The sequence below is a fragment of the Sylvia atricapilla genome, chromosome 18 (genome assembly GCF_009819655.1).
Source record: "Sylvia atricapilla isolate bSylAtr1 chromosome 18, bSylAtr1.pri, whole genome shotgun sequence".
NCBI lineage: Eukaryota > Metazoa > Chordata > Aves > Passeriformes > Sylviidae > Sylvia > Sylvia atricapilla.
Window position 1 is genome coordinate 3153973 of NC_089157.1, and position 27996 is coordinate 3181968.

The following is a 27996-nucleotide window of genomic DNA, read 5'->3' on the forward strand; positions in this document are numbered from 1 at the left end:
CACACCAGAAGACATTTAGTTATAATTAGGAAAGCTCATTGATTTACTCTATTCAAACCACCAAGGGTTGATCAAGACTGTTCAAAATACTTTATAAAATCACAGAGATTTCCTAAATATGTAGTTTCCCACATAATTTTGCATGAGAAGAGCAAGATCTGAGGTGGACACTACCATCCTTGGGATAAACCCAGCAGCATTTCTGTGGTCCTTTCACCAGGGTCGGGAGGTGAGGAGATGTTTGTGTTTCCAGGCTGGAGTTTGCTGCTGCTTCCTCAGGCACGAGGATGATCTCAATGAGGTCAGCCAGAACCAGCCTGGATTGGTTTCAAAACCCAACGTGAAGGAGGATGAAATGTTCCTTCCAGGAAGATGAGGGGCAACGTGTCCCTGATCAGAGCACTGATGCCTTGCTTTTGGCTGTCTGACTGTAGGGCTGGAAGCCTCCCTGCCAAGACAGGTTGTGCAGTCTCCATCTCTGGAGATTTTCAAGACCCAACAGGATAAAGCCCTGAGTAATCCACCTTGGTCTCACAGCTGATGCTGCTTTTAGCAGGAGGTTAGACTACAGGACCCTTCAACCTGAGTTATTCTATTTTTTTAATCCATTTTACACCTATCCTCTTTGGCTTTCTTCAGATGTCAAATTGAGAAAGACTAGGTTTGAAAGTTTGTTTGCATAAAGCATAGCCAGAAAAAAAAGTTGTGAGTTTAACTGCTTTGTAGGACTGAGACACATGACCCAGCCAGAAAGAGGTAAAAAAAATCGCTGTACGAGATGATAGTTCTGCAAAGAAAAAAATATTAAAAGGCTGAGAAATTACAAGTCTTTTGAAATACATCTCACAGGCCTATTTATGTTTGCAAAACAAACTGGAACTGCAAAATAACTACTGAGATACTTTTAAAGCACTACAGCCTCCAGTGTCCTGCAGAACAAGGGCCAAGATGGCTTTTGGGCACAGCCTCCTCTGGCTGCAGGGTTATATATCGTACAGTCTGAGCTGCTCCTTCATGTCTCCTTCAGACATCTCTCCAAACGTGTCACTTTTTTCCTTCATCAGTCTGAAGATGGCAGCCAGCTGCTCTCTCTGAACCCTGTTGAGAAGAAAAGGAGAAGTAGGAACAGACAGTCCAGGAGCAAGAACACCGCTGTCAAATGAAACACAGAGCCAAAGGCAGGCCACTGTACAAACCTTACTGCTGCAGGAAATCTGTCCGTGTGAGATAAGGCAGAGATAGCCTCTGGTTCTCCTTCCTCCCCCTTCCCATCTATCCCATCCTCCTGCACGTCTCTCTGCAGCTCCCTAAACGTGGAGATAAACCAGCCTCCTTTAGCACTGGCTTTGGAGTTCCTCAGGGCTTATCTGTGCTCAAACTTTCAAGATAACTTGGCATGTGGAATTTTATAAGACCAACGTGTCCCAATTTAGCAGATTCCAGAATGAACTTGGATTAAGATTCAACAGCCCTATGTGTGCTTTCCTTCTGTAATGAGAGGATGTAGATACAGAGTAATTCAGGAATAGCTATTACATTTTAAATGCATGTCCTAACTTGAAACTAGAGAGCAGACTACCTCCCAGTGTGGACACACTTTAACCAGTCACTGGAAGATAAAATCACAGATAGGAATTTGCTTTGATTTGAGTTTGTCTGCCAATGTCCAGTGGTGAGATGGACCCAGGTAGCCAGTCCAGCAGTGAGGTAGCCCCTGTGTAGGCAGAGGCTGACCAGTCAACCACCTAGCTCAGATTTTTAATCCCCAGGCAGGTGATTAACACCTTTCTCCCCCTAATAGAAGATATCTTGATTTTTTTCCCTACCCTGAATCAGTTAATGCTTGTACATCCCATGAAGGTTGGTATCTGTGAGAGGGCTTTATTTATAGGAGGACTAATACTGCTCATCACTGAGGGCTACAGGAGGGTGGGCAGCACAGGAGTGCAGGAAGCTCATGAACTGATGTAACTCTACGAAATTCCCTTTTGGGGCAAGATGAATGTGCCTGTGGCTCCAGACAGGGCTGGCTGAGGGATGGAATGTTCCCACTGCCAGGCTCCTACCTGACTGGGATCAGGCTGCCTTATTGCCTAGCACATCTCATTCCTGACTCTCCTGTGGGAGGTGGAAAGAGCTAATGGAGATGTGGTGCTTTATGGCTCTAAGAAGACAGATATAGTTCCTGTTACTTCAGGGCCCACTTGTCCCTGCATGAGTGTGAGGCCAGAACTCAGTGACAGCTCAGAGCACAGACCTGCCACAATCCCAGCTCCTCCCATTTGTTCAGCACCCTTAGACCTCCCGTGGGCTCTAAACACAGAATCTGGCTTTTACTCCTACGTGGTCACGCTGTCAAGAGTCCTCTTTGCTGCCACAGCCAGCTTCCCACACGGGACTTTAAACCATTCAATTAATCCATTTAAATGCACGCCACTGGATAACCTGGGGTAGTCTTCCTGCAAGGCCTGTGTGCATGAGCTGTCAGCTGTTCCAGTGACAGGAGGGGCAGTAATAACTATTGACAGGCAAAAACAGGGCACAATCTTTGCTTGAAAGAAAGGAGATCATCAACGCACCAGCAGCCACCACACCACAAAAAAGATCAGAGGAAGAGAGTCAGGAATGAGCAGAGGAGCTTTCTTCCCCTGCTCCTGAGCTCCTGCTTTGCATTTTCCCCCCACCTGGGCTAAGTCTCAGCAGAGGCAGGAACAGCAGCCTGTCCTCTCAGCACTGCTGAAGCAAACAGGGCAGGAAAAAAGCAGATCCTGGCTAAAGCAAGCTCACTTGCCAGTTCTTTTCTGTTGCAATTAAAATGCAGTGGTCCTACAGCCAAACATACCCTGATAATGATATGGGATCTTTCTCTTATAGAAGCCTAGATTTGTCTGTCTCTTCTGTAATGTTTTGTGCTCACAGGAAGAGCATCCAGCTGCCCTTTCCAGACAACAGGGAGGGAAGCAGGGTCATCAGTGATCAATATTTTATTTTAGATCACCACTGGGCACCAAAGGGCACACTGCCAGTCTGGTCTGGGGAAATTCAATACACAGCTTGGCCTCCTGTGTCTGCAGTGTATCCCAGCTGGGAGTGCTCACACCGGTCTGCATCCCTTACTCCGTATTTCACAGACATCAGCACTGCTGAAACCTCTCCAAAGACCCATTTCCTTGTCTCCAAAATCACAGACAACATTCACTCTCTTTTTTCAGAGCACAACATCAGTGCGTTTTGGCTCTCCCCTCAACTTTAAATAGCACAACTGTGCATTTGGAAAATAGAAAAATGAGCTGTTACTTCTTTGCACACATAATCTACTACAAAAGGACAGCAAAACAAAGATAAAGAGAGAAAAGAGCCTGGGAAGGAAGAGTAAGGCACCACAAACATGAAACTGTCTTTGAAGAGGAGCTTCTCCTATCAGAGGCAACTGTGCAAAACAACCTTGTAGTGCTTCAGCTTGGTTTGGTTTTGGGCATTTTTTTGCATGAGTTCAGATCAAACATACCCCATTCACAAATAAAATCATTCTCTCTTCTCATAAATGCTGTCCTCAAAACTACTTGGATTCAGGAGGTCAAACAGTATTTTACTTATTGCTAACAAAAGAGATTAATTAAGGATTTTCTAAGCAGCCTAATTCTTCTTCACATTATATTTGCATACTTAGCTCCCTTAGGCTCTTTTTAGACATTTCAGTCCAAGACTTCTTCAGTTATCTAGAGGGGCAGTGAGCCATAGATATGTTAGAGATCTGGGGTTTAGGAATTGCTAAGCACCACAATGTGTGGTCCTTAGTGTCCACAGCAGCTGAAATCCTGGGCAGAGCTCTGCATTAGGAATGTTGTTAACTGCACTGCAGCCAAAGAAGACCAGGATCCTGCTGCAACACTGCATTGCTTCAGCAGAAATAGGGGAATGTCCCTGATTTTCCCTCTGATCATTTATGGGAATGTAATAATTTTTGGGATAAAAGTCATTGGAGGCAGAATGTACCTCTAAGCTAAAATCCAGATTTTCAACCCAAATCTATTGAGGAAGAAGTTACAGGCTGCTGGAGGTAGGGAGAACAAGCACAAACCAAATAAACTATTCAAAGGTTTATTGGACCAAACAAAGGCAATTTTTACAGATTCAAGCCACTAGAATTACAGTCCTTTGTATAAGAGCCACCATCAGATACAAAACAAACAAAAAACAAACAAAAGTAAAAAATACCCAGACAGCCATTTGAGTTGAAGAAAGAGTTTGACTTTGCTGCCACTAGCAAAAATCTGGACTTAACTACCGACTTTGCTGGATGTACATATTGCCATGTAACTGAAACACAACGGATATAAGGCATTCTTTGCATAGTTGGGTGCTTGGGACACAGTCAGCCAGCCAGCACCGAGGGGAGACAGCGGCTGTACCAGCGGGATGTTGAAGCAGAGGGTCCAGATGTGCCTAAATTCATATGCAAACCACTGAACACGCTTGCAGTTGTCGGCTGGGAAGGGGCAGCCCAGCCTCTTCTAAAGCTGAAGCCTCCTGCTGTTCTTTAAACGAGCCAGTTTATGAGGAATTTGCCAACCCCAGGCGCTGGAAAGGACAACTGTGTACAAGGTTTCAAGTATTGTCTGCATAGGAATTAGAAGAGGTGGGGAAAGCAGCCTGTTGGGTTCCTGATATGTTTGCAGTGTTAGCCAAGAAGCCGTGACAGAGAAGCTTTGGAGGACACATCCCCACCCAGCCTGGTGTCTCCACAACATCACTAAAGGACTTGGACCCTCTTCTCTCTCTACAAAACCAGCTGGATGTGATTTAAAACCGAGTATGTGACCAGCCAAATTCATCTGCTCTGTGTGACAGAGCTGAGGGGCGATGCTGAGCTCTGGCTCCCATGGACCAGCAAGAGAAGAGGGCACTGGAACAACAAGCAGGCAGAGGAATGGGGAGTGTGCCTCTCCCAGGACCTCCACTATCTCATCCTGAGCCAGAGGGAACCCCTGATGCCATAGCTGCCTCCTTGGGTCCGTCCTCTTGGGAACTGGAGTAGAGAAAAGTGAGGATGCAGATAATAGCAGCCAAAGTGTGGTCTCTCCACTGCAAGTGTAACAGCTAAACTATTAAACTACTCACTTCTTGAGTCTCCTGTCTACCTACAGAATCAGCTCTCTGCTAAAGTAACTACAGAAGCAAGATTTGAGTCAGCCCAGCCATTGTCTGCCTCCCTTACATGGACCCCACTTTGTCCCTCCACTCCTCAGGGTGAAGCAGCTTTGGACAACATTAGAAATCACAGGCAGTTACCACCCCCCAGCAATAAAGAGGAGTTTGGCCCCAGGACAAAACAACTTGAGATTCTGGTAGGAGGTCCCAGCTGGTCTGAGAGCAGAGCTATGGTTTGCTCACCCCAGGAAAGGAACAACATGGATTTCATGGCCTAATATATGTAGCAAACACAACTAACAGACTTGTTGCATATTTAATGTTCTCTTTGGGTTTTGTTTGGGAGAGAGGGAGGAAGGTTCTTCCCAGTCCCTCAAACACAACTCAAGTCACTGCTTGGGCCCAGCTCCTGTTCGTGGAGCCACACAACAGGATATCCTCAACCTTGACAGGAGTTTTTGAAGAACTCAACTTCAGACCAAGAGGGAATCCCAAGTTTTGAGGGTTTATGGATTTCTCTTATGGGTGTGTTTGGTTGGTTTTGGTATTTCTCTCAAGCCTTTAATGATGCCAAGGGATGCCTTTAGGAGGAGGCTAGGGACAACTTCATATAGTCTTCAGGTCTGCAAAGAGAAACAGGGAGAGAAATCATTTCAGTCATTTCACCCCTCAGGCTGGTTCATTATTATTCACATAAACGAGCAGGGAGAGCCCTCGGTGTGTGTGTGTGTGTGTTGGGGGGAAGGCAAGGCAGCTTCCTCCTCCTCAGGGCAGGACAAGCTGCTGTTTGCAAACCTCATGCTTATAAGGACTTTGCTTCATCAACTGCAGCAGGATGGTCGAAACCCAATCAGAAAATCCTCTTGTCTGGCACCAAGCTAAGTTACAACCCTTCTGAGCTACTAATAAGAACTGGAGAAGCCAAACTAGTTAACTTCAGGGGTGACTGCCTCACTGTCCTGTGCAGAGCCTCCTGGAGCTGCTGGCACCCTTGACCAGCCCAGATTCCTCTTCCCACCTGTAGCCAGATGAACCAGGAACAAGTGCTGATTTCACAGGGCAGTGTGCCTGAACTGCTCAACCTTTCTCAATCTTTCTACAGATTCTGTTTGAGGGAAGGAGGTAAAATCCCCAGACTCCCTGCAGGTCCCTCCTTTTGATGGGAAGCTCTCCCAGTGTCCCAGGGAAGGATGGTGAGATGTGTTTAATGTGTGGGGACATCCCTCCACATCTTGTTAGCAGAGCCAAGGTCTAAAAAATACGGTCCTGTGCTCTCAGCTGAAATCTTCCAGGCATTCTGCCCTTACTGCCCCAGCATCTCTCATGGGTGAACCACCCACATCAGGAAGCCCCCGACAGAGGCTGGACAGCTGCCCATGGACACAGACCTGCACTGGGGTAGAGGGAAGCTACAACACACATCACCTACCCTACAAACACATACAGGCACACCCCAGCCTCATTCCTCCTGCATTCAATAGGGTTCATGGTCCATACATGTGAGCCACATTTGGACATCCCCTACTCCTGCCAGCCGTGGTGTGAGGGTGAGAAACAGCCTCATTTCTCCCTTGCTCTTCTGCAAAATCTTGCCTTCTCCAGGAGCACAGCTGGTGACCCGGATCCCGGATGGGAGATGCTGGGGGAAGCATCACATGGGACTGGGGTTACTGGAGCAACGTTGCTGAGGCTCAGTGGCCGTCCCATTAGGACAAAGAAAGGAAATTTTCCGGAGTGGATAATCGCTCTGCGGGATCATCCCACTCAAGTCACACAAGCATAATCAGATTTCACGTGTGAGGGAATAAGCTGGTTTCCATGGGGGCCCAGGAGGGGAGGTCCTCTGCAGCGTTCCACGGTTGGAGTGGGGAGGGATGGGGGACGTCACAGAGGGTGGATGAGTCCCTCACAGGGATACTCATCTCCACGGGGCCAGGCTGACAGCTGGGGTGAGAAGATCGCACTCCAACCCAGCATGACTCTAATGGAAGATGTACATCAGAGCCAGAAATTCCCATCTGCACAACAGGGATACCCTTTTCTGATCCTGGAGCAAGCTGTGAGGGGAATTGGACTAAAGAGCATGAGGAATCCCTCCCTGGGACATTGGGGCCATATAACCCCCCAGGCTGAGAAGCTCTGGCATTTCAGCCATGGAACCTGAAAGTCTAAATCAGCTTGGAATGGAGGCCCAGAGAGTTGAGCCACTGCTTATCCTTGGCTCTTCCCTCCTTGCCACTCTCCTTGGATCAGCAGGCTTGCCCCCAGCAGCTCATCAATCAAACCAGGTTAGGTTTTGCCAGAAGCTGTATCCTTTCTTCAGATAAAGGTTATCCAGGTATCTCTGTTCTTGCCCAAGCCAACGGCTAAGTCACTGAATCATGTAATTTGTCAGCTGGACATGGTTCTGTGCAAGGAAAAGCTGGAGAACAAAGAGTCCAGACAAAAGCAGGTCCTGGAATATGAGGGCAGCTCAGGGACTGAAGGTTTTAAAGAAGCATGGAAACTACATGTCCTTCTGGTGGCCTCAGGAGCATTCCCTTTACTCCAGCTCACCCACAGCACTGATACAAGGCTTCTTGCTTTTGATAGAAGACTGCACCTCAGTCTTCTGAAAACCAGGGGTTTCTGGTGGCATTCCCATGTGCTTCTATCTCTCATGTGCAAAAATCCACAGCAGGTCAGGAAAGCTGTAGCCCATTCAAAGACTTCAGCTTTCCAAAAGAGTCCTGACTCACCCTGAGGAGAATCCAGAGCATCCTACTGTTTCCATGTCTGGTTACTACTTCTGCCCTTTTCAGGAACAGTTTCACTCAAAAAGATGATTTTCAGAAGCACAGAGCATTCCCAGCTCCTTTCCCTGCTCAGGACCTTGTCAGGACCATCAGTCCTCTGCTCTGAAATCCTGGCAAGGAAGGTGGACAGAAACCTGCCTCCAGACTCTTCTCACTCCAAACTAGGGCTGACCCTTGAGGATGAGTAAAAGCCCTTAGTGCTGGGGAGACCTGTCAGTGGGTGGTGAGATCTTCCCAAGAAGTTCCCTCCCATCTCACTGCTGGGGATGGTCCCATCACCACTGTCCCTGTTTCTTTACCATCTCATTTCTGGTGGTGACTTATAGTCACCCAGTCTTGAGGTATTGCAGGAAGGATATGAGGAATGACACACTAAATCAAAGCTTTCGTGGTGATCCCAAAAGTGTGAGCCAGTTGCTTCAGCCAATCAGCAAAATACAGAGAGGACTTAAATGGAGAACAGCGAGACAGTGCTTAGAAAGGAGAAAAGAGATGGAGTGAAAGGTACCAAAAGGAGCTTCATCAACACAAATCTGAAATTCTTCCACTGGGACAGAGAAGTTGAAAGCTGCACTGGGCTTTGGGAAATACCTGCTGTGCCTCGAGGCTGCCAGAACCAGCATGACCAGGGAGCACAAGTCTCACTGGCTTCAGGACAGGGGCTGGTGAGGAGTCAGTAGGATCTGGGGCTGTATCACCCCCAGCACACCTTGCCCACAGGTGAGGTATTTTGAGGCAGAAGCTTCCCACATTTCTCAGCCAGAGCAGCAACAGCTGAAAAGGCCAGAGCACAGCCAGGAAGGTGGCTTGGGCTCCTGACCAGCTCATCCATCAGTTGTGTGCCCATTCCCTTGCAACACTCCTGACCACTCCAGCCAACACCACAGCAGTGGGAAAAGCCACGGACAGGCCAGACTCTGCTTTTCTCCATCACTCAATGTTTGTTCACCAGCTCACTGAACACCAGTTTGCTCCCAGCCTGGTGAGATGCCCCAATTCCCTGCATCCCTGGGCCTCTCCCAGCTGGAGGGGAGCCCAGGACAGGTAGAGCAGGGCTCCCAGGGAGTTAGCAGGCAGAGAACAGCAGCTGCCCATGCTGCACAAGGTTAAGCAGAAGCAGATGAAGACAAATAATGAGCGCTGGGGGAGGGAGACAGAGAAGCAGCCACAAGCCAGGACAGTTCAGGACCTGAGCCAGAAAAAAAACCCCAGGAGCTCAAGCAGAGTTGCTGTCTGAACCAAAATCTCATGCCAAGGCAGGGTCACAGACTCACACCCTGCAAAGGCTATAGGGAAGTTTGCAAGGGTTTCCTCTGTGGGATGGGAGAGGAGGAGATGGGAAGGGGCTTCCTGGCCTCCCCTTCCCTGGCTTTCTGAGGGAGGCATCCTGAGTTACTCTGGTTTTAAAGCTTTTTGGGATTCATGACTCAATCATGACTATAAATAGGGCCAGGGCTCCAGTCCACTGACATAAGTCAGAGGACGTTTTCCCCAGGGATATGGAGGCAGGGAACAGCACCAGGCTTCCTCCTCCTCCAAGTGGAGTTGGGCACCTACAGAGGGAGCACGAGGGGAAACTCAGCAGGGATCCCCAAACATTCAGTGCCCTTTACTACAAGAGGCAGGTGGAAAACACACACACCTCATGCCCTGGGTGTTTAGCACCTGAAAGCAAGCTTGCCCATGGCTGGTGCCCTCCCCGTGGCTGGTGGCTGCAGTAAAGCAGTGGCCACCCTGCCCTGCAGAGTGCCATGGCCCTGGGCTCTGCACCCCTTGCTGCTACTCCTCCTCCCTCAGCCCAGGACGACTATCGTGCTGCAGAAGATGAGAAGCAAACAAATAATAACCCCCCACCCACCCAAAAGCCCAGACTTACCAGCTTCCCTCATCCAAAAGAAGCATCATGCTGGACAGGACAGGACAGGACAGGACAGGACAGCAAAGCCACTGGGTGGGGCGAAGGTTAGCAAAAGAGAGGGAGGAGGAGGAGGCCCAGTTCCCATGCTGTACGGAGAGGGGAGCGAGCAGGCAGGCCAGGGTTATGTGATGGCAATGTAGGGGGTGGACAGGGACAGATGCCAATGGACAGCTCTTCCAAAATGCAACCTCCCCATGCCCTGTCCACCCACCTATTTTTGGACGGCTACTAGTGGAGATGTTTGAAATAGGTCAAGGTCTGTCAACACAGTCATTAAACTCCTGCAGCTGCTTCCTGCCCTTGTGTGCTCCAGAGCTGTCATCACCAGCATTGTCTCATTCAAAATTCAGTCTTCAGCACAGTTGTCCCTCAAGCCACAGCTGCATCCCACTTTCATTCAGGACGCCTTGTAGAGCAGGGAAAGGTCTCTGCTCTCTGATGTTCCCTAGAACCAAGGTCTACCCTCCCTTGCTGCTATTCCATGTCCAAGCCCAGTTTCTTTCAGTGCCCCATAACCAGGAGGCACTCTGAACCCAGCTGAGGAGGAGGCACATTTCCATTGCTAAATTACCACTAAGAAAAGGGCTGAGTTTGATATTTACAGCCATTCAATTCCCCTTGCATGGATTCCAATTTGCACTTGAGCCCTAGGCTTAAACCCGTCTGTATTCAAACAGTGTCACCTCAACCCATCTGTGGCTGGCCAGGAGGTGAGAGGAGAGCACTGAGAGGCAGGAGGAGAGTTTGCTCCTTGAAAGGGTCACCTGGCTGTGGGAACTGAGCCCAAAAGCCAAGGAAACTGGACAGCTGTCCCTATTTTCCCTGCACTCCTCCAGAGGCTGACAGTGGTCTGGAGGATCTCCTGTTCCATCCAGGAGTTCCCCTGCCAAGAGCAGTTTGGTGCCATTCATCAGACCCTGATCTAAGGATCTGCCATGGGGCAGCATCTGCCTCTTCACCCCCACCTCTTCCTCAATCCCAGACAGAGGACGGAGAGGAGAGACCTTTCCAGAGCCTGTCAGATGGGATCTGCTCTCCTTTCTCCCACCAACACACCTAGCCAAGGCTGTCAAGGAGAGAGCACAGACAGCTCAACCCTCTGACAGCACTGAGGCCAACCAAGGCTTGGCTGGGACCTTTTTGCCTCATGGAAAGAGAGAACTGAAAGCAGAGCCTCAAGAGGGCCATTTCTCCTATGATATTCTCTTTTATTAGGAGCGGAGCCTTGCTGCAGCTGTCAACACTCAGCAGAGTCCCGAGCACAGTCATTTCTAACAGAAAAAAAATCCCCACTAACATCTTTCAACCTCAGAAGAGGTTTGAAGAGCATCTGGCAGAGACCACTCCGAAGATCCATGACTGCAGGCACACTGGGGAGCTCTTCCTCCCTCCTCCACAGGAGCTGCCCAGCCAGGACAGCAACACCTCTCAGGCAGCCTGGCTGTGTCTCACAGTCACACACCTCAGGCCTGTGTGAGCAGGGGCAGCTGCATCACCACAACTCACATTTCCTGAGTTACAGCTTTGTACAGCTTTGCACCGTGGCAGCTACAGCTGGCAACAGATGGCCAAAAGCCTCAGGTGCAGAAGACAAGGATTTGGGAATGAGCTGTGCTGGCTGGACCAAGGGCTGCATCCTTCCCCTGCACTCTTCCCCTTCCTGCCCAGACTGTTTTTCTCCCCCAGGGGTGCAAAGGCAACGTGCTTCTGTTCCTGAAGGACTGGTGACCCACCAGGTGTGATCAAGCACGGCCACCACCCCAACAGATGTATTTGACAATGGGATTTACTGTTCTCCTCGCTCACTGAGCACTCTAATTTTTAAGGCTGAAGTCACCAGAAGCAGGAAGTTGCCTCACTCAGTGAAGGTCACATTCCTTCCCCTTTTCATCCAGATTTAGCACCAGTTGGAAGCCACAAGACTCTAGTGAATTGTAGGCAGGACAACCACAGCTTCTGCAGGAATGCAGGTTAGAACAGAAGTGGGGTTTTTTTGCTTAAATAACCAAATCTATTGCACGCCTGTACTCTCCTGTCTGAAGTCCTACAGCTCCTCCTGGAACAGGCAAGGAGTATTTTCAACGGCATCTCCAAAATCAAGGAGTCCCAAAATTCAAACTTGTGAACTACACAACAAGTCAACAAGTAGCCTCTGAGGACAAACTTGCATTTTTGGGGTGTTGCTTACCAGCTGCTTCACATGAGAACCTGTTGGTCCATGGGAAAGCTGGAGGAGTGACAGGGCTAAAAGCAAACCCTAAACCTGTCTCAGTTTTGATAACACACTTTAGGACTAACCCACTCTGCAGCAGCCCCAGTTTCCCAAAACAGTGCAAAGAAGTGGCTGTGGGATGTCCAGCCTCAGGCATCCCAGATGGAAGAGGTGAGCATCCAAACGTGAGAGCCCCCATTTGCCCTGGAGAGCTCATGGCAAGTGAGATGGAGGCAGAGGGGAGTGGACTCATTAATCTGTTATGAGGAGGGAAGGGGAGGCAGGTGGGGAGGGAGGTGGGACAGGCAACCAACTGCAGCTCAAAACAAACCCTCCCCTGGAAAAGAACCCAAAAGCAAAATACCCCAAGACACGAGCAGGTGTTATCAGTGGTACCACTACCTCTAGGCAACAGCGTGTCCTTACCAAAAAGATTTGCAAGAATGTTTGTGGCCGTGGACCTAAGGTACTTGCTACAGAGATGTGAGATCAGAGGTCAGCTCAATCCTGCAACATAAAGGTGGCAAACCCGGGTCACAGCGGGTCAGCAGCACGGTGGGGACGCGTGGAAAGGGGGAGAGGGGTGGAAGGGCAAGGAGAAGGATGCAGGACAAGGCTGAGTTGCTGTGCTCAGCTCACCCAGCTTACCTGGCAGCAGCCCTGCCCCCTTGCACCACCTGCGAGGCCTGCAATGAAAAGCTGCTGATGCCGCAGTGAAGATTTGAGGGGGGGAAAAGTAAGCCAGCAACAAAGCAAGACAAAAAAAAAAAAAATTCACAAAGCTGCTTTAAAGAAATGAACAACACAAATAAGGAAGAGAAGAAAATAAAGGCGCAGTAGGAAAAACACATCTGCCAGTGGCCCTCAGTGGGGGAGGCTGCTGAGAGCCTCCAAGGGACACGAAGCTCAGGCACTGTCCATCAGTTCTAGGTGCACTGTCCTGCCCTGGCACTGCTCCAGACAAGAGCAGCAATGCCTGAGTGGTGCCACATGCCCAGGACAGATCCATCACCCCCTGGAGCCTGTCCTACAGTCCTGAGTACAAAACCCCCATCCCACTGCTGTCCTTAGGCAATGTCCCCGCAGTGTCCCCAGGTGACAACAAGGATATTTTTTGCCACACAGGAACCAGCCGCAGGCCCTGCAGGACTCCTGGCCCTGAAAACCTGAGCAGTGATTGCTCAACTGGTTTGGATGGAGCTGCTGGTGCAAAGGGGTTGAATTTGCCAGCTGCAGGTAGATTTTTGCATTGGTGTTTAGCAGGATCCTGAAAAAGCAAATCCCATCTAGCCCCATGGGTGTCCCTGACATCCACTCGCTTCATCCCCCACCACCCTCCCCAAGTGAAAAATACAGTGACACTCACAGCCCTGCTCAGCAGTTTACAGGGTGGGAGCTTCAGGCACAACAAGGAGACATGGAAAAGAAGAAAGCAAACATTTTTTTCCTGATGCCACCAATGCAGAATCAACCCCAGAGGAAACCAGACCTCATTTCTGTTGCTGACCCCAGAGCAGGGCAGGTCTCTGGATTTGCTGTGCCTACCACAGTGCCCTGCTCACCTCACACAGATAAACCTCAGCCAGCCCAGCTGGTGGCATCACAGAGATGCTGCCCAAGAGCGTCAAGGCAAGGTTTGCCAGCAGGAGATGCCTGAGCCAGGGGAGAGGTGTGATCTCCCCATCCCTGCCTTCCTTGCTGCGCTCAAGTTTCTGCTTGGTTCTTTCCACCAGGCCAACTGTGGTGGTGCTTAGACCACCATTTGACAGGCAAGGGGTAACAGATACCCCTAAATCACTCTGCAAACCTCTGGGTGGAGAATTGGGTCCCACAGCCCAATGTGGGACAGCAATGGAGAGAACACCATCTCTCAGGCTTGTTGAGCCACCACTGGGAAATCAGTTCCTTAGAGCTCACCCTGAGGGAAGGGTGTGAGCTGCAGACACCTGCAAGGGAGCAGCCTGCAGCAGAGCCCTCAGCTGTGGGGTTGTTCCTTGTATAGGCTGGGGAATCTCGAGCCAGGGAGCTGGTTTGAAGTGACAGGACAGGTTTGACCTTTCTTCATGCAGGGCTCAGGGGGATACCTGAGCAAAAGGTGCAAGATGGACAATTGTCCATCTCTACCAGGCCCACTAGTTGGTAAATCCCCACCACGTCCAGCTGAGGAACAGCCCTGGGGATGGACACTTTCAGTGTCAGCCCCATCTCAGTGAGCTCTGGAACCTCACACTCCCTCACTTGGCCTCAGGGCTTCTGAGCTGTGCCCATGTCCTTGGTTGTGACACCATCCACAGGGCCAAGGGAGGGGAAGTTACCAAAGATCAGGCCTTCAACAGATACAAATCAGCACAGAACTAATGGGATCAGGGCAAAGACACCAGCTGGAAAATTTGGTCTAAGCATCCAGAGGAGCTCCAAAGGCATTTAGTGCCTCCATCTCCTAAATCAGTGTGACTTTATTTGTTCTCATATCTTCCTGTGTGGGAGAGGTCTGGAACTCCAGGGCAGTGAGACACTGAGGGCAGTGTGGAGAGAGAGGTCTGAGCACACCCAGCTTGCTCCAAGGTCGTGTCAGCCAGGTGGGCTTGGGCAAGAAGAAAAAGGAAGCTCAACTTACCTTTGTTCTTCCTCTAGTTCTTCTTTGGACATCATTGACTTGTACTGGTTTCCCCTTAGCTTTCCAGGACTGTATTTAAAAGAAAATGTCTCATCTGCAGCTGGAGAGGGGAAAAAAAAAAAAAAAAAGAGCAAGAGATCTATGAACCAGACACCTCTTGAGAGGCACAACCCACAGCAGTGGCCACCCCAGCGCATTTCCTGAGCCAGCTGCAATCTCCAGAAAGCCTGGGCACTGTCAGGGAGGCAGTGTGCATCCCAGAGGAGAGCCCAGGTGCTGCTGGCCAGAGGATGGCAGGAGCCCAGCCACAGAGACACTGGAAACAGCGAGGACCGCTGTGAGCGAGCAGCCTGCTGAAAGCAGATCCAAGTAAATCCCACAGCACAGGAACCATATGCCATTGTTCCCCCTGGATTCCAAGCTTTGCAGGCCCATCTTGGCTTATCAAGACATGCTAATCCTGCCCTGATTAACTCCCAGCATTTTCCGCTTCCCCTCTCCAGACTTGCATTCCTCCTCCCTCCCTTCCCTCAGCCAGGGGCCCTTTTCCCAAGCTTGTGGCTCGTGGATGGTGCCACAGGCAGAGCTGTCCCAGGCCATGCATTCCTGCAGCTCTCCTGCAGCCCTTGGCAAAGCTTGTGAAAAGAAGTTGCCCCATGGCAAATCCCAGGGCTGCAAACAGCACTGAGCCAAGGCAGCCCCAGGAGCACCAACACAGCTGGGTCCAAGTCCCTCTGTCACCAGCCCTGAAGAGGAAAGCAAGGTCTCCTTCTCCTGGGTGCTTTCCCACCCGGGTCGCCAGCCTCAGCCCTGTGCTAATTAGAGCACCAAAGCTCAGACTCTGAGCCAAAGCCGATCCTTTTCCAATCGGATTTTGTTTGAGCACTATTTGCTTTTAAAAACCTCTCCCGTGCTTTATCTTCCTACAGATGGGAGAAAACAACAGGAGGGGAGGTCAATCCAAAAGGCAGCCCAGGGAGGAGCTGCTGCTGTGGGTTATCCATGGGCTGCTTATCTGAGAGCCTTTATCTCCCAAGGACTGCAGGACTTGGCTGCTTCACGTCCAACCATCCAGCACTGCTGTTCCCACATTCCCAGAAACATCTGCTGCTTCCCCCGACCCTCAGAGCCCTGGGGATGCTTGCAAGGGGTGCACAAAAGGAAGATATTTACTTCATCATCGGCATGGCCCTGAAAATTTGCACATTATCCACAGACCAGTATCCAGGATGGATACTCAGCACCAGCGGGACCCCTAAAGGGGTGAAACTCCCCTGGCAGGAGACATAGCCCCAGCTTGTACACAGAACATGGACACATCCTCTGTCCCCTTCCACTGTTAGTGTGGCCATAGTCATGATTGTCTCTCCTCCTCCACCCACCCAAATGAAAAACCCCTCACAGCTCCTCCCTCCCCTTCCTCACACACAGGGTTCAGCACCAGCTCCCCTCTATTTTCCAATCCATACTGCCCTTAAGGATTTTTCTCCTTGTGTCCAACACCTTGATTTTGACATTTCTCCAGCTCACATTCGTGCCCACATTCAGCTGCTGCCAGATTTTGGGGAGCCCCTTGGAAAAGGCAAGTCAGAGCCTGGTTTTGCAGGGGGGGAACCCAGAGATGTCAGAAACAAGGAGTGCAAGGCTTCACTGGAGTGGCCATGCCTGGAGCAATGGGAGTGGGATGGGAATTTCACAGAGACCTCCCCTCTGCTAATGCCCATATTTCCTCACTTCTTTACATCTCCTGATCTTGGGGAGCTTCCCTGGTGGGTGGGTTACTGCTTAATTACTGATCTGGAGTGTTTCTTTAATCCCTAAATGCCATCGGGGCTCCCAAGGGATGCAAACCCTTTATCCAGCTTCGTTACAAATGTCTGAACAAAGCTCTGCTCTGCAGCCCCAAACAGTCAGCTTGGCCATATTCCACTTCCCTTGGGGTGGGAAACCCTCCCCATGGCAAACAAACAAACCAACCTGGCCAGCTGGAAACAAATGGTAATGCTGCAGCTTATCAGCACTTTGGGTGACCATAAAAGTGCATGGAAAGAAAATTCAGCTGGCTGCTGCTTTGGGAGATATTAGGAGAAAGAGAAAAAATTAAAAAGAGGGTGTAACATCCTGTTCCTTATGCTGGTGCAGAGCAGGAGCTGCTCATTACCTTTGTAAAGCTCGACTGATTCAAGGACAATTGAGATTGTTTCCCTGAAGTGGTTTTCTGCCAAAACAAGTGAGATTTAGGGTTTAGACTGTCCCAAAAAGAGCAGTTTAGTTACCACCTCACCAGAAAATAATAAGGGGGGAGAGGAGCAAGGAAGGTCCCCATCTCCCTGCCCACGTGGTGTGATTAAAAAAAGGAGACAGTGCGTGGCTTTGGAAACCTCTGGCTGTTTTTTGAGCTCAGGAACTTTCTTTGCAGATTGGAAACAAACTTCAGGAAACACACAGAAAAGGGGAGGCTGGGTTTTCATGTCGACAGGGAAAACACTTCAGGAATAGGAGGTGACCTACTTACTGAGGGCCTCCGTGAGTTCATATTAAAGAAAACATTTATATTTCATCTCTCTGCCCTTGCATTGCCAGTGCTGTGACCCTGAGCTGGCAGAGTGAGAGCAGCCCCAAGAGAGCACCTCTCCCCTGAACACGCTTGCTCTGGCGTGACCCACGTGTTATCCCTGCCAGGTCCCTGCCTCAAGTGGAGGGAAAGCTGCTCTGGTGGTTTTGGTCACAGGGCAGCATCCCAGGCTGGTGACAGATGCCTGCAGGATCCCCACATGCCCTAGGGGAACCTCTGCTCATGGGTTGAGTGGGGCCAGGACATGCAGGAGACAGTGAAAGAGGAGCAGGGCTGATCCCAGGGCACTGCTGGTGTTCCCAGCTGCATCCCACTGTCTCCTCAGCAGCCCAGGCCATTGCTTTGCCCAGCCCCATTATGAAATATTTCAGAAATGGTGTGAATAATTCAGGAGAGAACCTTGGGGCTGCCTGCAGAAGGTGCTTAGGGAGGACACAGTGGCCTCACAGCCAGGGGCTGTCACCTTCTCCCAATCCCTCCAGCAGCCACTTTGGAGCAATGCCCTGCGATGCCAGAGCACTGTGAAGCAGAGCTGAGGCCACAGCAGCAGACACTGGCAGAGCATCTGTTCGGCAGGATCCACCCCTCAGTGCTCAGAGCAGAGCTCCCCCAGCCCTCCATGGTGCTGTCCCCAGCCAGCAGTGCTGGGAGGAAGCCTGACGGGGTGGAACCAGTGTATTTTGGGAACCCCGTCTCCAAAGGCGCTTCCCCCGCCTTGCAGGAATGGCGCCAGGATTACAATTTGATTCTCTGTGGCATTAGGCATAATCCTCCTGAGCCGGGGGATTGCCACACAGCACCTTCAAACAGGCAGGCAGAAAGTGGGGCAGGGAAGGGAGAACACCCCACGGCCTCCTGCTGGCCCAGCCACCCCACGCCAGCACTCCTGGGGACATCCCAGCAGCTCCAGGGCTGCTCAGGGGAGCAGAGGCCCCTTCAGACCCACATTCCACTCGGCACCATCTGTTTCATTTTCTTAGGAGTGCAGCAGTTGTCACCCCAATTAGTCAATTAATCATTTTCCAATCAACTAATTGGCTAATCAGTTAAACGTGGCTCTAACTAAAGCTTCTGGAGATTGTCCTGGATGCTGCAAGGAGCTTTTGAAGCAGCTGCATCACAAAGCTACCCTATGGCAAACAGCCCAAGGGCATCTGGGGAAGGGGTGGGAATTTCCTGGAGGAAGGAGACCATCCCCAAGCACTCAGGGCTGCAGAGCTGTCCATAATCTCCCTGCAGAGTTCTGGCTTGCTTGGCACTCACCATCATCCTCTGGCTCTCTCACCACCAGCTTCTCGTTTTCTGAGTCCACCTCTTCCTCCTGGAGGGGTTAAAAACAGAACAGCCATGAGGAGAAGGTGCTGTGCTGAATAACCCACGTTTGGTTGGGGCTCCAGTGAGAGAGGTGGGCACCCCTTCCCTGCTTCCTCCAAGGAACAGGACAAAAGGATGCTCCTAGTGAGTGAGGTTCATTAGTCTGCTTTCCTCTTACTAGTCGTGGTGATCTGGCACACCCAAAGGCTGTGAAATGCAAGTGCCTCCACATAACTGAAGAGATATTAAGGTTTTTAATACCCCTCCAGGAGCACAGGTGGGAGCGGTAACAGCACATTTTGAGATTTTTTTAAAGGCAAAGCAATTTTGCAAGTTTGGAGGTTCCTTTCTACAAGGAACAACAAACTTCATAAAGCCCAGATTCCTTGTCTTGTGCAGAAACTCCAAGCAGGGAGAGAGGGGAGCACTCCAGCTCTGGAGAAAAGACAAGTACACACGGCAGAGAGCCTGCATGAGTGATTCCCTCCTGCACAGCCCTGTGCTCCAGCTGCAAACCCCTGTGAGCCAAGCCCAGGGGTCAGCAGCACCCTGGGGTGTCCACCTGCAGCCTCCTGGCCCTGTGCATGCCATGGGCTGGCAAAAAGGCAAAGCACCAGCAGAGAGGGGAGGAGCATGGAGGGAGGCTGCCGAGCCCCTCATTATCAAGCTGGGGTGAAGGAAACCCAAGGGGAATGATGCTGAGCCAAGAAGGACCATGCACAGAGCTGAGTGCTGGCTTGGCAGAGCAGAGCTTTGGAGCACAGCCCCAGCCCAGAACTGGAGTTCATTTGTCATGGGGGAGGAATGTGCATTATTCACAGCCCCTTGGCTTCCTCTGGCCACTCTGTTCCCCAGAAGGAGATGCCACCCAGACCCCCACCCCCTGCAGCAATGGCTATTTTGAGCCACACTTCCAAACATGGGCACTTCCCACTGGACACCAGGATTTCCCCTGAGGATGGCTGGGGAGCTACCCAAAGGAGTGGCCTCAGGGAGGGGACACTCAGCTCTGGTGACTCGGCCATAGGCCCGGGGCAGCAGTTCCCCATCACATCCATCTCTCCCTGTGAGCTGGGACATCCCCTGGGACACCCAACCCTGCAGGAGCAGACACAAGGAGGGAGATTTTAGCCCCTTCCTTGCCTGGGCATAAGGAACTGAGCATTTAACAACGAGAACAAGCAGGAAATTTGGGTGGCAAACCTCCAAGGAAAGAAAATAGATCTGCTCCAACACAGAGGAAGAGACACTTGATGGGAGAAGAGAGAGAACAGGCGGGAATTCCAGGGAGGCAACAGCAGTGTGCTGGGGCCATCTGGGAACCCCTGCTTGTGGCAGCCAGAAGCTCCCTACAGCACAACACTTTTCTGCTTGGATGGCTTGGAGGCAGATGCCAGCATCTCCCTTCCTCCTCTACTGTGGCTCCAGACTCTGCATCCCCGTCCCTCTGCCTTCCTGGGGCTGCTCCCTCCTGCAGCCATTGTGGTCCTGCTGTCTCAGGACCTGCCTCACTGACCCCATCCCTGGGGCATCTCTCCCTCCACCTCCCAGAAGCAAACCTGCACCTGGAACACAATTTCTTTCTGTTTTAAATGGGCTGAGTCATTAAGAGATCACCCAGCCCCAACAAGGGAGAACAGGCAAGCTTTGCCTCCCTCCCCACTGGCCACTGCCACCCACCCGTTCAGGGACACGGGCACACTGTGTGCTGTGCCACCCTCCCCAGGCTGGCTCTGCCTCCCACACACCTCTTCATGGCTGGAAAGTGCTGCGTGGCCACTCGTGTCCTCTGCTTGTCCTGTGTGCCCAAGGCTGGATCCAGGCGAGGCACCCAATGGTGGTATCTGGAAAAGGGCAAAAGCTTTGAGCACAAACACCTCGAGCCCTCCCTGTGCTCAACCACCCAGCCCTGGCAGCTTCAGCACACATGGACAAACCCCGAATGTGGCCAGTAGCCCACCTTACCCCGTGGCCAAGCCTGTGCTGCCTTTGATCCATGACATGGCTGCTGGATGAGGAACACCAGAGACCTCCAGTGCCCAGCTCTGCAGCCAGGGTTTGGAGCTCTGGAGCTGATTTCTGTGGCAGCCCCAGCCCCTGGGATGGGAGCAGTGCAAGGAGCCAGCAGCGAGGGGGACAGGCTCTGTCCCCAGGCTGGGCTGCCCGTGTGTCCTGGCAGGGCTCAGGCAGCTTCCCGGGATGCTGATGCAGCAGCTCAGGAGCAGCAGGAAAGGAGAGGACATGCTCGGTTTGTTAATGCTCTGCCAGCTGCCTTCTCCATCACAGGCAAATACCCCCTGGAAACCTCCCCACCCCATCCTGCAATCCTGGAGCTGGGGCTTCCCAGCCCTCTCAGCCCCACAGCGGCTCTGGATGGCCTCGAGTCCCGTGCAGAGCCTTCCCTGTCCAAAACCTTCAGAGATGAAGGTTTCCCTGCTCTGCCTGGAGGGCTGTGGAGGACGATATGTGTGGGCAGGGACACCGTGTCCCTTGGCCTTGCAGTGAAATACCAGCGTCGGGCTGGCTGGAAATACCAGCGGGGACAAAGCCCCACCTGGAGCCGGCTGTGCCTGCAGCCCCTGTGAGCCAGAGAGGAGCGGAGAGCCCTCTGTGCCCGGAGCAGCCCCGAATTCGAGAGCTCTCACCCCTGTCGTGGCCAGGGGTGCTGCTGTCCTGGCATCCTGCAGCCAGAGCGGGGAGGGGGAAGGTGTTGGGACAACACTGGGAGACTTGGACAGCAAAGAGGACACGATGGCAGCCCAGGCACTGCTCGTCTGTAAGAAGCACAGCTCAGGGAGAATGCAGGGGGAGTTTTGAGCAGGTGGCAGTGAGGAAGGAACAACTGGAGAAGAAAAGACGCTAGTCCTCTGCCCAACAGCCCACAGATCAGCATCTCTCTGGTGCACACTGGCCACGAAAACCTCCCCGCAGGAAAGGAGAAAAAAAGAAAAGAAAAAAAAAAAAAAAAAAAAAAGGCGAGAATCAGCAGTGCAGGGAGCCGTGCGTGTCATTATCCGGGAGCATCTGGAGGAGACTTGACACGGGCCGCTCCGACCAGCTGCTGCGGCAAACAAAGATGTCATTGCCGGCCCCGGGGCAGGGCTGGGAGCGCTCCGTGCCCGCTCCTGCCTGCGGCAGCACGGCCCAGCCACAGCACATCCCGTGCCCCATCGGGTACATCGGGATCATACCTGGGCACAGCTCGGAAAGCCCAGGGTTAAAATCCAGCAAGTCATCCACCTTGAATAACAAGGCAGCGATCCATCTGCGTCGGCGGCTGGCAGCTCCTGGCTGCAGAGCCGAAGCATTTGTTGGATCATCACAAACGTGCTGTTGCCCTTTAGCTCCATGGCCACGAGTGAGACGCCCGTGAGTGAGGCTGACTCTGGCAGCAGGGTTTGGACAGAAGCAGAGCGAGGACAAGGCTTCAGGGACATTTTGGACACAGCCAGTACTGAGCACGGGCAGCCCTGAGTCTCCAGGGGAGGATGGCTCAGAGAGAGGAGCTTGGCATCGTGACCCCAGAATGCCCCCTCAAGGCTCTGCCACCCCTGAACCCTCTCCCAGCCCTCGGGAGATGGGAGCCAGGCTTCCCACTACAGCATCATCTGGTTTTCAGCTCATTTCTGGCCATTCCTCCCCGCCTCCTCCATCCGCAGTGAAAACCCCTCTGAGCAATGGGCTTTTTTCTCAGAAAGGAAAAGAGGAGACTTTGGGGGTGATGTGTCCCTCACCCTCTCTTCAGGGGCAGCCCTGGCACTTATGGGCAGGTTGGGGATAAATAAGTGCCCTGCTCCAGCTTCAGGAAAAGAGAAGATCCCAGGCTGCAAAGCAAGAGGAGAAAATTATCTTGGATTAAACTCCTGGGCCCCGTGTGTTGCCATTTATGGCTGCACTTTCTGCTCCAAGCCTGATGCAAGACATTGTAAGAAGGAAAGAAAGCTGACAGAGAGAGCCAGCCAGGAAGAGAAAAAGCCAGGAGAAAAGGGGAAGGAAGAAACCTTAAAAAAAAAAAAAAAAAAAAAAAAAAAAAAAAAAAAAAAAAAAAAAGACTAAATAATAATAATGTTGGGCAGAGTTTGGCAGAGCAAAGCAGCTGCTCTGTCAGCAGCTCCCCTTCACCCACCACAGGGGCTCTCCATCCTCCCGCTGGCCAGAGAAGCAGCTGCACAAGAAGAGCAGTTTTCCAGCCCTGGTGATGGTCCTGCCAGTTCTGGGGTGCCTGGAGAGGATGTCCCTCATGTGGAGATGGCGTTTTGCAGGTCTGAGCCCCCCAAAGTGTGGGAGCATCTGCTCCTGCTACTTCCCCTGTCACTGCTATGGGCAAGGACAAGCCACAGAGCAGGCAGAGCATTTCTGAAGCTCTGGGACCATCCAGCCCTTAACGAGGGTCAGGCAGTGCCAGGGCTGGTGAGGAGGACACTGGTGTGTCCCACAGCAGGGTGAGGAGCCCAGCTCAGCAGCACCCACCCCTGCAGGCACCATCACATCCCAGCCTGGCTCCCCCAGGATCACATCCAGCTGCCTCATTCCTTTTTGCTACGGCCTCTGGAATGCCAACCCCACTCACCAGGATGTGCCCTGCTGCCCTGGTGAGCGGGATGGCATCCTTGGGAGCAGTGGCACTCAAACCTGGCCCTCACCTGGCAGCCCTTCACAGCAGGTGGGCACTTCAGGAGGTCAAGAGTCCTTGTGGCCTCTGCTCCAGCAGTTTTCTGGCTCTGGCACAGCTCCCAAGGCTTTGCCCAGCCCACAGGGACCTGGGCAGCAGCTCGACCTCCTCAGCCCACGTAGGGAACACAACACAGACCCCAATGCCACCGTGCCCCACACCTCGTCCCAGCACCGGCCCCATGGCTGGATTCAGGGCAGGCACGACACGTGCACAGGCTCCCTGGGGGTGACACACGTCCTGTCTCACTTCCCAGTTTCCAGCCACTGCAAGAGATGATGCATTTGTCCCTGGCACAGACTGCTCGAGGTGAGAGCTGGGCACATCTGAGCAGTCCGGGATCTGGGTGGGGAGCCCTGCATTCCCTGGCAATGCTGCTGCCAAGGCTGTGACGGGGGTAGCACATCACCACATCCCTCCCCAGTGCACTGTGGGACACTGGAGCTCCTGTCCCAGCCCGCTGGCAGTGCAGACACAGCCTGAACAGCTGCCAATTACAGCCAGACTTAATTAGACACCCTGTCCCCTGCAGCACAGGGAGGGGAAGCAGGAGGTATTAAGGGGGAAATGATGAGTTTTTAAATATCAAGTGGGCTCCTGGTGGGAGCTGGGTGCTTTGTTCTGCCTGCTGTGTTCAGAAGCATGGGGAGCCCGCGGTGGGGGGCACAGATTGGGGTGGGGGGCACAGGGAAAAAGCACCAGGAGCTTCGCAGAAGAGACAGACGAAGCCTTTGTGTCTCTGCTGTCCAGGTGAGAGCCCCACAGGCTGTCCTGCTCAGGCAGGGTTTGCACGTCCCCTCTCCCCACCGTCACCCGCTTGCCCCTGCTCTGTTTGAAGCCCTCAGCTGCAATTAACCCTTGGCAAACCAGCCAGGCTGCTGTGCCCTGGCACTGCCCACTCACCCTCCCCATCTCCAGAACATTTTGGCCAGGAAGGCATCTCAGCAGTGGCTCTGGTCCAACGCTGAAAACTCTGCCCGGTCCCTGCCACCTGCCACTTCCAGGACAGAATGGCTCATTAGAGAGTTGAAGTTTCTGACCGTTTCTCACAAGAACCACGCTCCACAGCCCCAGCTTCGCTGCTGTTCCCACCCAGCAGCTTTTCATTAGGGGATTGCTTTGACAGCACTGCCTCATCCATTAACGAGCTGGGGATGGGGATGAGAACAGACAACGACAGACTAATTAAGGTGGTTTTTTTTTCAGTGATGGGAGCCAGCAGAGACAAGGGGAACTACCAGCAGTTAAGGGAAACAAGGACTCCTGGGCTTCTTTCCCTGCTCTGCCACTGGTTCATTTTGTAGCCCTGAGCATGATGTTGCAATGAACTGGTCACTGCAGAGAAGGGCAGGGAGGCTTCAATTTTAGCGATTTTACCAGCCTTGCAGGAGATGGAAGCAGGAGGGAGGCTGAGACATGCAGCTGCCCCAGCAGATCCCAGTTTGCGCAGGCAAGGAACAGGGAGAAGGCAGCAGGATGCACGGCTCCAGCCCATCATTAACACATCGAGGCTGCTCTCCCTGGGCGGGTTCATCCATCAGCATTTTGGTCGGGCGGTTAATGGCTGCGGGCAATCCGAGCCAGCCTGGCACTGTGCGTGCTAAGCAAACAGGAGGGAAGGAAAATAAGGAAAGAAAATAAATAAGAGAAGAAAGCTCTCTGAGTGCCAAGCACAGCCCTCTGCCTGCTGATGTACTGAGAAGCCCTGAGGCTGCAGGAGCCAGCAGCCGGACAGGGGCTGGGAGCCTCCTCTGCTGAGTCACATCAGGGGACCGCAGCCCTCGGCCGAGCCAAGACAGGCTGGGAAGGGAACGATTCCATCAGCCACCTGCAAAGCACTCACTGCTCCACCCAGGGCCCGTCCCATCCCTGCCTCTAATATCTGCTGGGTCTGAGTGGTGCTGGAGGCGGGGGTAAGGATGAAGCAAATCTTCTAGGGAGCAAACCCAGGGAATCCAGGGAGATGCTGCAAAGATGTGGATGGATCTGCCCACAGGACCAACCCTTGGATCAGCAGGCTGGGCACTGCCACACGTGTGTGGTGCCTGCTGGAAGTGCACGTAGCCCCTCGTGGTCCCCTGGCAGTGCCACCCAGCCCCGGGGCCGCCCAGCCCGGCCAGGCAGCGCTGGCAGCTGCGGGATCATGCGCGGGGCACGGCTCCCAAACACTTACTCAGCAGCGAGAACCATCACTCCCCCTCCCACTGCTCCCCACCACCAGCCACATCACACGTGCCTGGTCCCTGTCCTTCCCAAAGGGATGCTGCTCAGGCTCAGGGTGACTTGTTCTGCCTTGCTCACACAGTGAGGGAACAATTATCCAGCAGGAGAAGCTGGCCTGGACCCTATGCAGCTCCAGTGATCCCTTGGCTGTAAGAGGGGCTGAGGGCAGTGAGGAGTCCCAGTCCCATAGAGCCCACCCAGGCTCCTGGAGGACACAGAACCCCGTTTCTTGAGTAAAAACTCAATTTCAGGCATACTGCACCTGTGCTGAGTGGGGATAAAGAAGCTGAGCCCTTCTCCGAAGGCAACAAGCATTGCAGCAGTGCCTGTTCAAAGAAATCAGGGCTGAAGAGCAGCCAGAGGGGAGGAAAACATTCCCAGGACATGAGCTAGCAGCAGAGGAACCTGTGGCCTCTGGCAGCCCTGGATCCAGCTATCTGTCCCGATGGGTGCTGCACCTGACCAGAGAGCAGCTCCAGCTGAGTGGCCAACTTTGGTCTGAGCTGGCCCAGCCAGGACCCAGCTGGCTGACGGTGGCCCAGGGGCTCTCCAGAGATCCCGGCACTCACAGGAACAGATGTGGTTTCCAGGACACTGGGACAAGGGACGAGCCTGCTCAAGAGCTGTATCCACGGGCAAGGGTCACCAGGAAGGGAGAGGGAGAGCTCCGAGGCTCAAAACCCACCAAGGGACGTGCTGAGTAGCACAGGGAGGCAGAGCCCGAGAGCAGCTCACCCCTGGGTGTTGCAGAGCATCACAGCACAGAGCAGGGTGTGCAAGCCCCCGGGACCTGCCCAAGGCCATTCGGTGAGTCAGAGGAGATGCTTTCCAAGGCGAGGGCTGTCAACGCACTGCCCAGCAGCCTGGAGACAGTTGCTGAGGATTACAAATGCTGCTAATAATAGGCAGGAGGTGACTGGGCCCCAGCCCTGCGCACCCCGGCCCAAACACGCTGCCGGCACACGGTGACGCTCCCGCATTCCCGAGCCACCGCAGCACTCCCTTCCCGGCCTTTGGACAAGGGGCCACATGGGAGAAAGCCACCAAGACAGGGAGTTCAAGAGCCTCAGGTTGTCACTGGGTCCCATCTAGGCTGGGCAAGAGCAGAATAAAATCTTCCCATGGACACTGAGCCTCCCTTTTATTTTTAAACAAGATCCGGTGGAGGATTTACCGGGCAGTTCTAGGCATCACTGCCGCCCCCAGCCCCCCCAGTTCAGCCAGGGGTCAGAGCTTGGGGCCAGCATCCTGCTGGGGCTGGGAAGGAGCGGGGCGGTTCCTTCCCTGGGGCAGGCAGGGACAGCGCAAGGAACCCGCGCTGGCACGGGAACGTTTCTGTAACCCACAGAAAAGGGATGCGGACGGGAAGAATAAACACATGCACATACTCCAGCACCTGGATAAGCTCTTGGGGAAAGGCGAAGACTCCCAGAGGTTAGATGTGCACACAGGAGAGACTCACACTGACACACGCTTCTCTTCCCCTAAATCTTCACTTTCTTGATTATTTTTAGGAGCGTTCCTTGGGGAACGGGGAAGAGAAGGAGCCAGAAACACCCCTCCAAACCGCTGCCTCCTCCGGGGACAACGGGCTTGTTCCCACCCGCAGACAAAACACGCGGTCTGCCGGGACTTCTCTTATTTCAGGGGGAAAGCCCGAGCGCTGCTCGCCACTCGTGGGGACGGAGGGATGGAGAAGGGACACCGCGGGGAGGCTGGGGACACCCCAGCGGTCTCGAGTGAAGCTCCTCGAGGAGCCGGCCTTACCTTGCTCTCCGCATCCTCCCGGTGCCCGGGCTGCCGGGGCTCCGCGGGCGGCTGCCGGGGCTCCTCGGGCGGCTGCCGGGGCTCCTCGGGCGGCTGCCGGGGCTCCTCGGGCGGCTGCCGGGGCTCCGCGGGCGGCTGCCGGGGCTCCGAGGGCGGCTGCCGGGGCTCCGCGGGCGGCTGCCGGGGCTCCGAGGGCGGCTGCCGGGGCTCCTCGGGCGGCTGCCGGGGCTCCGCGGGCGGCTGCCGGGGCTCCTCGGGCGGCTGCCGGGGGATGCTCTCAGCCGCCGCGGAGCCGGGCTCGGCCGCGGGGCCCGGCTCCGCCGCCGCGTCCCGCTGCTCGGCGACCGCCTCCTTCTCACCGTCTCCCACCCCGACCTCCTCCACCGGCACCCGGCTTCCCTCGTCCTCCGGCCCCGCGGCCGGTGTCGCCGCCGCCGTTTCTCCCCCGGGGCCGCCCTCCCGAGCCGGCTCCGCCGCGGGCTGCCGGGGCCCCTCCGCCGCCCGCTGGCCGCCGCCTCCCCGCAGCCTCAGGAAGACGGAGGCGAGGACGAGGGCCAGCACGGTGAAGAGCAGCGGGACGGCCAGGTACAAGTCCACGGCCAGGTCCATGCTGCCCTGCCGCCGGAGCCCGCCCGACCCGACTGCGCGGCCGCGGGGGGTGCGCGGGCAGCGCTCGGCCGGCGGCGGGGCTGGGCCGGCTCTCGGCCGGCTTTACCCGGCGTCATCCGCCGGCCCTGCCCACCGCCCCGGCC

At 53.6% G+C, this 27996-nt stretch overlaps 1 protein-coding gene and 1 long non-coding RNA gene across 2 annotated transcripts; both read right to left on the minus strand.

Annotated features, from left to right (window-relative positions):
• Positions 1-14: 14 nt before the first annotated feature.
• On the minus strand, positions 15-27972 carry MXRA7 (matrix remodeling associated 7). Its single transcript, XM_066332072.1, has 5 exons — positions 27245-27972; positions 20331-20426; positions 18532-18589; positions 14694-14793; positions 15-1098 (listed from the first exon to the last, which is right to left on the minus strand). The coding sequence occupies exons 1-5, from the start codon at positions 27851-27853 to the stop codon at positions 984-986; spliced, it is 978 nt and encodes a 325-aa protein (XP_066188169.1). The 5' UTR covers positions 27854-27972; the 3' UTR covers positions 15-983.
• LOC136369312 (uncharacterized) lies at positions 4086-13096 on the minus strand. Its single transcript, XR_010745003.1, has 3 exons — positions 12725-13096; positions 12503-12583; positions 4086-5774 (listed from the first exon to the last, which is right to left on the minus strand). It is a non-coding gene; the product is annotated as an uncharacterized lncRNA (long non-coding RNA).
• Positions 27973-27996: the final 24 nt, after the last annotated feature.